The sequence below is a fragment of the Pinus tabuliformis genome, chromosome 1_2 (genome assembly GCF_031772625.1).
Source record: "Pinus tabuliformis cultivar Carrire ecotype Pingquan chromosome 1_2, CPIR1, whole genome shotgun sequence".
NCBI classification, from domain to species: domain Eukaryota; kingdom Viridiplantae; phylum Streptophyta; class Pinopsida; order Pinales; family Pinaceae; genus Pinus; species Pinus tabuliformis.
The window spans coordinates 958586520-958598469 of NC_142298.1; the positions used below are offsets into that span (position 1 = coordinate 958586520).

The 11950-nt window shown below is 35.4% G+C and overlaps 1 protein-coding gene across 1 annotated transcript; it reads left to right on the plus strand.

Annotated features, from left to right (window-relative positions):
• The first annotated feature begins 487 nt into the window (after positions 1 to 487).
• Positions 488 to 3914, plus strand: LOC149209143 (L-gulonolactone oxidase 3-like). The gene is made up of 2 exons (XM_089394230.1): positions 488 to 1495; positions 2793 to 3914. The coding sequence occupies exons 1-2, from the start codon at positions 577 to 579 to the stop codon at positions 3656 to 3658; spliced, it is 1785 nt and encodes a 594-aa protein (XP_089250356.1). The 5' UTR covers positions 488 to 576; the 3' UTR covers positions 3659 to 3914.
• Positions 3915 to 11950: the final 8036 nt, after the last annotated feature.

Sequence of the window (11950 nt, forward strand, 5' to 3'; positions counted from 1 at the left end):
CCCAATTTAAGAGTAAGTCAAATCGACAATAACTTTATTTAAATTATCAGTAAATTTGACATAAATTTTGAAATATATAAAATAAATATTTTGGAAAATATAATAAAAACATCCATAACAATGCAAGAAAAGAGTGAATGTAACACTGTGCCATGAACCCCTGCCTCTGCCCCCATACTCATCTTCTTGAACATGCTGTTTCTCCTGTGGACGCCATAATGGGATCACCAACCTTCATCATTCAACTTAACATGCGGCCCACGACAAAACCACCGGTCGTTGGCACACCATTTGATTAAACTCTGAAAAAGTCGAACTCCCTGTACTTTTTTTCACCGAACCCGACGATGCCATTTCGTAAAGGTAACAGTGCACCAAAACTACTATCATTCCACACGAAGATTACGCAATTTACAACAGGAATTCTCGAATCATTATTAATAGCAGTGGAGCTGTTTGCTCTCTCTCCACCATGAAATTTCGCAATCTTTGTTAGACTTATTTGAATGATTGTGCTGGCTCTAACCAGTATTCAAAGTATCCTGGCTTCCAATTGTTTGCTGCAAGAATTCAATAATGAGGATCGCGATTTTAGGGTATTGGGCACTCGTTTTGATCGCCAGACATGTCTCTGTGGTTTCTGCTTGTTCGGCTCCAACGGTCACATGTGGCTTCAGAAGCTGTGACATAACGAATTTCAGAGGGTCATGGCAGGATCGGAAGGTCTGCAAGGCCGAAAGAGTTGTGTACCCGAGAAGCGAGAAGGAGCTTATCGAGGCCGTAGCAGGCGCTGTGAGGGAAGGGCGAAAGATAAAAGTTATGAGCGTCGGGTCTCATACTTTTAACCGGTTTGCTTGCCCGGGTGGCAATGCCGGTGTTCTCATCAGTACTCGAGACTACAATTCAAGAATCAGAGTGAACAAGAGCTCCATGACCGTTACAGTCGATGCCGGAGTTCAATTGAAAGACCTAATTAAACGTTTGGCCGCGAAAGGGCTGACCCTGCCGCATACTACTTACTGGGACGCAGTTTCCATGGCCGGCGTCGTGAGCACGGCGGCTCACGGTAGCGGACTCTGGGGAAAGGGCAGCGGAGTCTTTGAATACGTGGCGGCAATGAGCTTGGTAGTTCCGGCGCCGCCTTACGAGGGATACGCCAAGGTAATCAGACTTACGCAGAATGACGAGGATCTGAAGGCTGCAAGGATCTCTCTCGGGGTGCTGGGAGCCATTTCTCGGATCACGTTTGCAGTTGAGAAGATGTTCAAACGGTCGGTGATTCTCAAGTTGAGAGACGATTTAGGTTTTCAAGACGCGGTCGTTCCTTTTGCCCGAGGACACGAGTTTGGAGACATAACGTGGTATCCTTCTCTGCAACGTGTTGTTTACAGGATAGATGACCGGGTTCCTGTTTCGGTTCCGGGAGAGGGAAAAAACCTACAGATTCTCTTCCGACCGCAGACTGTGCAGACTATCGTCCAGAGCAGACAAATAGGTAATCCCACTTGGGTATAGGTTATTTTTCACCCTTCTTCTAACTTAATTGTTGTTCGGTGGGAAACTTGTTTTGCCCTGATAGATCCTAATTGTTAGTTGGGAAACTTATTTTGATGAACTTCATATTAAATTGAAGAGAAGCATCGAGTAGAGATCGGATTTGAATCCTTGTTCAAAAATTCCTACTTCTTTTGCTATTTCTTTTGTGGGTTTATGTTACAATCTATGGTCATTGTAGAGGTCCATTGCAGGTTCAAAGCAAGCCCATTCCTTTTCTTCTTATATAGTCAGTATATCAGCTCGAAATGCAGGAAGAAAAAAATGGAATATTGCTCAATCTGACGCATTTAGTGTTAGCTCTGGTAAATTCCTTTTGAAATATAGTGGTTTTATAGCAATTATTAGGCATCATCATTGTCATTCATTATTCTTATGCATTGAAAAAGCATTCAGCAGATATTCTTTTATCTTATCCATTGAAAAAGCATTCTCATTCATTAGTCTCACCCGACAACTGGGATGAAAAACAATAAAATTAATCATGACTTTATTAGTTGAAAAGCATTCTCATTATGGATGAAAAAACAGTAAAATTGATCATTAATTTACTGTATGGTGTTTTGATGTGAGCCATACTAATTTAGATGTTTTGAAAATATAAAAACATCAGCGCGCAGAGGGTTAGGTGGATTAATTTTTCATTTTTTTCTTAAATATAACATAAAAATATTGCTGTCTGAAAATTTCCAAAATCATATAAATATTATATAAAATCATAATTATTAAAAATTTAAATATTTTCCGTTGTTTTACGGTTTGTATGTTATGAATTAGTAATATTGACTTAAAGTCTCTAAACTTTAAGATAAATATCAATTTTTAAATTTTCGTTTTATAAATTTGAACAAAATACTTAAATTACACCGTGTTATTCATTTAGCAAAGCAATCATTATCTTAATTGTCAATTCTAGAAATATTTGGGAATCTAAGAGCCAAATCAAATAATTGACTTAACTTCATTTCAAAAAATTTCCATTCCAATCAAATTTATTTTCAGCTCATTATCACCACCATTTTCCATTGCTTAAGTAACTGTGACCACCCATCATTGAGGTAAAATTGTTTTATTTCTGTTTGCAATTCTCTTTAGCTTGTTTCTCCTGTTGTCTATTTTAATTATAAAATGGACCTCTGGATCACTCTACATGGATTCTGTTCTCTATGACTCTTTTTAGTATTAACGAACCGTAGGATCCACTATACAAATTGACATAGTTGCTTGTTGCTCTGCAGAGGAACAGATGCAAGCAACCAAGAATGTGAACAAGCTCTGTCAGATAGCCAGTACCGGACTGAGCCAGACAATGCAGGCAGGAGGTGGATTCCTGAACGATGGGATCAAGTTCACGGGATACCCCGTTGTGGGATATAACAACTACATGCAGTCCTCCTCTGGATGCCAGTCTGACCCCGAGACTGACCAGAATCACAAGGCAAACATATGCCCGGCTAATGCAAATCGTTTGAAGGCAAATGATATCATCTGCGGGTGGGATTCTAGAGTGGACGGGAGCTTTTTCTTCCACACTTCCATCGCCATTCCTCTTTCCAGTATCGCCAGAGCTATTGAAGACATCAAGCTCCTCCGTGGCCTCAACCCTAAGGCCTTTTGTGGGATAGACTACTACGGAGGATTTCTGATGCGTTTTATTAAGAAATCGGAAGCCTACTTGGGCTTTAAAGAGGACACTGTCGATATAGAATTCTTCTACTATCGCTCTCGTCAACCGAATGCTCCCAGGTGGAATGAAGATGTGATGGAAGAGATTGAGCAGCTGCTTCTGCAAAAATATGGTGGAAGGCCACACTGGGCGAAGAATCGAGTGTTTACATTCGATGGAACTATTCAAAGAGCTGTGAGCCTGGAAAAATTCTGGGAGGTAAAGCAGAGATTTGATCCATTTGGGTTCTTCTCAAGCGAGTGGTCGGATGCTGTGTTGGGCAAATGGAAATGGGCCACAGTTCAGAGGTGGCGACATAGATGTGCTTTCGATGGATTATGCGTCTGTAAAATAGATCGCCATTGCTCTCCACGGCATGGATTATTTTGCAGACCGGGTAAAATTTGGAGAAGTGCTCGCGTTTGCAGGCATCAATGAACAAGAAAATGCTTTTTCGAGGCGAATGTCACAGAATTGGTTAAAGTTTTTGTATGTTGAACCCGTTATAGGATTGGATTGAGGGTTTCCAGAATTTTTCTTTGTAGCATGATATTAACCTAGGTTTTCTCACACGATAAAGATAGGTTAGCTGTTCGAATCATTATAGTTCAGATCATAAATACCTTTGGCTGGATACTATGTAGTAGCATTTACAGTGATATTCATGTCCGTGAGGAGGGACTTTTACCTTAAGCTGATCTGAGATGAGTTAGAGAATTGATTTATGCATTGTTTAATATGTTAATAAGATTTGGTTTTTCTTCCAATGGCATTTCAATTTTACTCATATAATGTCACTGTCACAACCAATGTCTCTGATTAAAAGAGGCTATGAGAATGAAAAAAAAATAGATAATTTATATTAGAATATAAATTTCTGTGATTTATAGTTATTTTTCATGATAAAAATTTTTTTGGTAAATCACATACAAATTTTTTAGTTTTTTAGTCTACCTGTTCCTAACCATTAAGTGTGGTTAATGAATTTAGTTTTTTAGTCTACCTCTTCCTAACCATTAAGTGTGGTTATCATTAAGATTTTTGATGAATGTTTTGATTTCTATAATTTGATATATACGGCACAAAAAATAATTAAATTGAACCTTAAAGAATGAAGGATAAGATATTGCTAATTATAAAAAAAATTAATAAAATATTATTTAATGAAAAATTACTAATAACCAAAATCTTTCCCTAACATTTAATATCTAATTAATAAAAACATTATTATTTTCTTTAAATATTCTTAATATTATTAGAAATCATCTCTAATGATTAAAAAAAAACACCAATTAAAATACAATTATAATAAATAGAATAATTAAAAAAACAAATATATATAAATTAATTAATTAAATTAAATAAATGCTCATGGGGCTTTGGCTTGACGGTGAATGGGTGCATTGTTAATGCACTCCTTGCGATAGGTCACTGGTTCAAATCCACTGTGGGTGCTTACCTACCAAAAAAAAAAAAAAAATCAACAAATAAATAAATTACAAGAAATGAATAAACAAAACAAATAATTAAAAATATAACGAAATAACTAACTTAACATAAGAAAAGAAAAATGAATAAAAATAATCTCTTAGGAGGAAACACGTGCTCTTAACCATTAGGCCCATTCAAACTATATAAAATGAAACTAAAATAAAGGGATCAAATAAAAATAAAATGAAACTAAATAAAGGAATAAAATAAATAATAATATCTATCGCTAATTAATAAAATAAAATAATAAAAATTATAATAATTAATTAATAAAAAAAGAGGGGAGAGATCACAAAACAAAGGGGAAGAGATGAAGGAGAAGGAAAAAATCTGGGAGAAAAGAGATGGGATCCAACAACTGTTAATTTTCCATCTGTCGTCCATATTCAACGTATGAGACATTTTTTTGATTTTGATGACCTCCCTAAACTTGCGGTGATAGAAATGGTTAATCCTAGCAATGACACTAGACTCTTCCAAACAAGTGTGGCACTTTGTCTTCTCAGCATGTTCAACTAGAGATGAGGACCGTGCCCTACAATGCTTGATATTAGCAACATGCTCTTGATTTCTCTGATTTATAGGTCGACCAGTTTCCCTAATGTATGGGGTCCCACAGGAATAGGGGATCACATAGACACCTCTCATGTTCTTTGGGTCCAACGAGTCTTTAACGGATTGGAGGGAACCACGAATTGTGTTCAAGGGTCTAAAGGTTGAAGAGATGTTTTGTTTCCTTAAAATACATGCAATCTTGTGAGTAGTACCCTAGATAAATAGAAGTTGAACATTGCCAAATAAATCCCTAGGGTCTTTCCTTGGTTTCATACCTCTAATCACATTTAAGAAAGCTTTGAGACCTTAGAGCTTACTATAGCCATTATTCTCAAAGACTATAAGGATATGGGTTATCTCATTTTCCAATTTCTCATCATATGAAACCCTGAGAGCCCAAGTGGTCAATAATATTCTCAACAAAAATATTTCTAAGAAAAAGGTGAAATTTAACCTTTTCTAAAAGAGTAAAAAGCTAGGAAAAAAAAAACTTAAAAAAGATTAATCAGCCTCTTATTATTAAAAGAAAAGAACATAGGAAAAAAAAATTAATGTTATTGTTATTATAATGATTAAAATTAAAATTAAAATTATTATTGTTAAAATGTTACCAATCATAATCATCATTACAAAATAAATTAATATCACTATTAAAATTCTTTTCATATAAACACATAATATTATTATTATAGTTAATGTGAAAATTAGGATTAATATAAAAATAAATTCTGTTATTTTTATTAATAATATTACTATTATTTATGGAGGTTAAATTGAATATATTATTTTTATTTCTAAAAAGGAGCTCACAAGGGACAGGAGACTAAGGGAGGAGGCTAGAATGGGGTAATTGGAAGGAGGAGGTAGACGAGGGGGAAAGGGACGGGACAAGACTGGAGCTTATACACTTCAAACCAACCCCAGAGTAGTAAGCGGAGTCGGCAGATAGGTTGGACGGTGACACTGATGCGTTGACTGAACCATCTGAACATAACCCGTCATCAAACTTTGCGGGGGAGTCAACCACAACTTAAACGCTGGGGGAGGACACTGAATTTGCTAAAATCGCAGATAAAACATTACACAATTGAGTCGGATCACCACTATTGGAAAACACACGCAGAATCTAAAGCTCCACCGCTATTCTCAAACACACAGCTAGAATATGAAGATCCACTAATTGCCTGTGAAGGAGCAACACCACCTTTGAATGAGCTCAATCGAAATGAAGAGGAACCAAGCTAAGGGCTCATGCTTTCACAGAACGCCAGATTTGGAATTTGGGAGTTGATCCATGAACCAAGGGTTGAAAGTTGTTCCCGGCTTATTCGACTTCTGGAATGACTATATGATGATAAAATTTGCCCTGAATTGATGCAACCATAAGGCTGCTACACCCTCAAACCTTACTGGGACTATTCTCCCCCTTATAAGCCTTTAAAGTTCATGCCCATATCTATATATATATATATATACATACATCGGAAGCGTAGGTTTGATGCTTCTCTTTTAAAAGTGGGACCACTTAAACTATCGGGGTCATTACACTATCAAGAGTGTTTTGTATTACTCTTAGCCTTAAAAATCTCGTTCAACACTTTTTATCAAAAATATATGAATACATAGGAAATCAAACAAAACCCCGCTCCGAACGCTTTAACCAGAACTTATGTTTTATACATCCGCCTCTATAATTATCGGTAGATCCATCCTTTGGAATATCCCCTCCCTATTGCACGCTTCGATCACCGATCCCCGATCGGCTGATCTCCACCGTCCATTCCCCTTTCTGATCTAACGGTCAGTGTTGATCCTGAACATTTAAACTGTCACCAATTCTCCACCGTCAATCTGCGTGTAGCAGATCTGACGGTCCACATATTATTTCGGGTGGACAATTAACCCGGGGTTTAACCGCCCGATAAATGGTTTTCTATCTCTCCTCCTTGCCACGTGTCGAATGATGAATGGAATCGGGGGTCTAACCTTCAATACCATTTACCGTCCTTCCGCCATCTGAAATACCATACACTGTTACAAAACTGCTTCCGCAATCCAATAGCCACGGATGATTACGATCTGATGGCTACGATTTAATCACATATCGCATAGTCGCAATCCTCCAAGACAGCCTCTTTCTGCTGCGATGCGCCGATCCAATCAGTCTTTCGGACCCGATAAGAATATAAGCCACCCTTTATAAAATTTCAAATCCAGATTTCGGATCCGGTTCGGTGTTTTGCGACGATTCCTAGTGTAAATGGGTTTTTCACTTGTGGGACCAAAACTGTGTAAAAAGGCTTGCCGACACGCCTCAAACAATGATATTTAAAAGAAAGGCCCCAACTTCTATCAATCACATGATTTAGGCATTCATCTTAACAAAACAAAGGGACAATTCCTCGACTTGAATACAAAGAAAACTAAAGCACATCGAGGGTTTCGGTAGACCCAATAATCAATCATAAACTAAAAGCATGTTAATGTGTATCACTTTTTCCCTTTTTGTGGCAAAGAAGTTTTAAAAAAATAAATGGAGTTGGAATGTTTACTCTTAAATTTACAAAATCTTCAAGAATTAGGTGGTGGTAAAAGAAGACAAAACATGTCAATTTAAATTCAATTTCATGTCATATTTTTTCTAAAATTTAATATATATTTTTTTATCTAATTTATTCATTTTCTTTAAAAGATATTCATTAATATTTTACATAAATTTTTAAGTAGTGACAAAACTGCGATCCCCCATTTCTCTATTGATTTATGTTTTTTAATTCCAATTTCTTTAAAAGATGTGTTGTAAACATTCTAAAGATTGCTAAACAAATTTAAAAATAAAAAGTAAGCATATTTTCTAACTATTATTAAAATACTAGTAAAAATAATAATCTTTTTGTATATATAAAACCCCAACCCAAGAAACTATCCTTTCAAGTTTATAAAATCAATTTTTTTTAATAGAAATTTGAAAATAACATATAACAAAATGTTAAAATTATTATTTGAAATTTTTTAAAGTATATTTTAATTTTTTTATACTAAAATTTTTAAATATGATTATAATAACATATTTTATATTATTCAAAATATAATATATAAAATTATTAATTTAGAAATTCTAATTCTATTTTTATATGTATTTTTAAAGAGTTTTAGCATTTCATTTAACTTTACATATTTAACCTGCATATTTAAAAAAGTTATTTATATTTTGTGAGTGATTAACCATAGTTTTTACCAATATTTACTATCAGTTGACTAATTTACAAATTTAGTGTTTACTTTTTCTAAAATTATTTATATTTTCTGAACCCATTAAATAGGTTCACTATAGCTTTTACCAAAATTTATTGTTAGTTAGCTTTGTTACAAATTTAGCATTTATTTTTTATAATTAACAAGTATGAAACTCAACTCATTTAATTGATATTTTTATATTCATATTTTTAGTACTTTTTTTCTTTTTCCATTCAATACAAAACGATCACAGAGTCTCGCCTTGGCCCGAATTCACAAATGAAAGATCTCTGCGATCAAAATACAATCCACACACTATACTTACTCTCGCTCTACTCAATCCCTGCCTAAATATTTCCTCTTTGGCCTGATTCTACAAATTAGTGGCCTCTGTTCCTAATCTGCCCGTAGGCTTACAATTCCCTCGTGAATCCTATCTCTCTGTCTCTCCACTCTTGACTCTCCTTTTCAGAAAAGAAAGGGAAATACATATATGTCCTATCTAACCATCTCCTTCATAATTGAAGGGATAGACTACATATTTAGAAATCAAATCCTATCCTAGTCTGGACAATTCTAACTACTTGGCTTGATCTCCACGCAGGGAGGATCACTTGCCATTTTATTCCCAATTCTGTTCAGAATTAGGCAACAATTAACTACTTACATAATTTGAAATTAATACAATTAACCAACCAAGTCTTCCTCCAAACTTCCATTAGCCACAACATGTGACCACACCATCACATTGTTGGCTAGGTCTAGATGCTCCTGCATCAGACTCCCCAGGTTAAAAATAATCATGATCTCCTAATCATGTGCTTCTGCTCTGTGTCCTCCTGGATCCCATACTTTGTTCAGTAGTCCGTCCTTGGTTGCTGTTGTTTGTTGTTCTCTAGGTCTCCGTACTTTATGCTGTAGTACTCCATTAGTTATGCTTTCACCGTCTGCTACTATCTTTTCCATATAACTTACTGTTTTTTTCTCATCATCACAATTTATGTCAAGCTTCCACACTTTAATTTGCAGTCTACCATTTCCTTCATCTGTACCATCCTTTCCAGCCAATCTTCCTTACTTCTTTTGTCCTCTATTTAATTTATTGAAATGTTGTTGTATGAGTTCCCACAGCTCCTCAATTTCTTTGTCCACTTCACTTCTCAGATGATGAATACTATCCTCCTGCAACTGGATGTGTTCTTGAATAAGAACATCATAATCCCTGTGCCAATATTGTTCCATATACATTTCTGAAATGTACAAATACCTTCTCCATTGATCCCCTGCAACAATTTCAGTTCCTTATTATGGTTTCTCATTCATGGCTTCACCATTTCTTACTTCAGTTCTCAGTATACCTGCAACTCCACAAATTTCTTGAAAACTAAGAATTATTCCTGCTTGCTTAGATACTTGGAATACCTCTTCTTCTAGTAACTTAATTGGATCATGGCATCATACTTGTCTGCTTCTGAAATGTCATCTTCAGCCTCTTCTTCATCAATAACTTTTTGTAGTACAATAGTAATCATGTTACTATTATCTCTTGAACTCATCTCTAGTTCAATGGTTCCATACTGTAATTTCAACATCATTCCACCTTTCTGAGACATTATGATCTCATCCTTCCTCACTTCAATCTGATCTTCAGAATCAACTCCTTGTTTCCAATTGACTCCACATTTCCTTGTTTTTGCATATAAATCTTCACCAGAATCAATCAATTCATTAAACACAAATGCTTTACCCTGTTTCCTCATTATGCCAATATTTCTGACAACTTCATTTCCATATAGTCCTTCTTTACTCTGGCTTCCTTCAAGGTCAATAATCTTCAATAACTGTTTAATATCTACAAATTCTTTTATATCAACCTTCAATAGCTGTTCTCTTCTGGCTTCAATCCTCAATAGTTGTCTAATATCTGCATAATTCACTACAGCTATGTTTACAACCGCTCTTTCCTATGCATCACAAGATTATGTGAATTTCCTTCTTCTAACTTATGAAAAATCATATCTTTGCTTTTCCCTTCAGTTATGACAACACTAAAATGTTTCCTTACTTCAGTGTATCATGCATTTACACACAAAATAATAGTTTCAAAATTATGAGACACCAAGGTCTTCATAAGATTCTCCACTTGGTTTGTAATAGCTTCATCAGTTCTCCTGAGAAAACTCTTTGTTCCATATTCTTATGAATGGATCTCTTTCTTTCCAAACATTCCTTTGGTCTCAATAATTCCTTTGCCATCCTCCTTTTGACTTATCCTTTGGATGTCATCTGACTAGACACCTTCCTTCACTTGATTGTAACTTCTCTCCTTATTCTTCATATGACTGTGGGTAGTCATTGTTCCACCTGTTAAGATAACAGTTTCCAATAACTGCTTGCCTTCCCTCAAGTTTTCATAACCTACAAACACACAACAACTTTTAGTTTTCAAAATACAATACCTTTCATCTTCTTTTGATGCTTCAAACACCAACATTCCATCATACATCTTTTGGATTTTAGCAGATCCTTCTTGTTGTGACTCCATGCCTTTGAGTCTCTCATTTTCTAACAAATCAATATGAATTTGTTCAAGTTCCCTGAACTCGTTCATCAGCTTTCCATTCCACCTCTGTTGCAATAGCTTGCACTTGACCCTTTTATTCATTCTCCATCTGTATGTTCGGTCTTCACTTGCCTTTCTTTGTACTGCCAGACTAATCTCTTGTTCTTCATTCTGCTTCCAGTTGCTATACTTTTGCAATCTAATGCCTTCCTCAAGTTCATTCTCATGTTGTTGATCATCTCCTTTAAATTGTTGGTTCCTTCCATATTTATCTTGCTAAATTAATACTTCTGTCTCCTTCATGTCTCTAAGGACATAACTTCCTTGTTGCTCCTGATCTTCCATTTCTCCTTCAAACAATCTCTACTCAATTTCTTTGATTTCAACATCATATTTATTAATGTTGTCTTCCATAACTGCAGTTACATCATTAATTGAAGATTCTAAACATTTACTTAACTCCATAAATGTTAAAGAAATTTCATCCTTATCATGCATAGTAACCATATCCTTTTCTTTATCAGGTTTTGAAAGCTTCATTTCTCCTTCAGGTTCCTTGAGAAATCTTTCCAAGAATTCTAATTCCATGTGAAATCTCTCCAGCAGTTCATCACAACTTCCATTCTCAGCTTCATTCTTTTTCTGGCAATCCTCTTGAGTTATCCTATTTTCTGCACTGTCATATTGCAAAGTTCTTTCATCAATTTCATCAGACAAATTCATTTGCTTACCTCCTTGTAATACCACTATGGCATTGTCATTAGACTTCTGGTCCATATCAACTTCATCTAACTGTCTTACCCCAAACAGAACTTCATCTATGAACTTTTTCTGCTGCAATAAATCAGCACCTTCTTCCTCTAAAAGGCATCCTCCATCATACT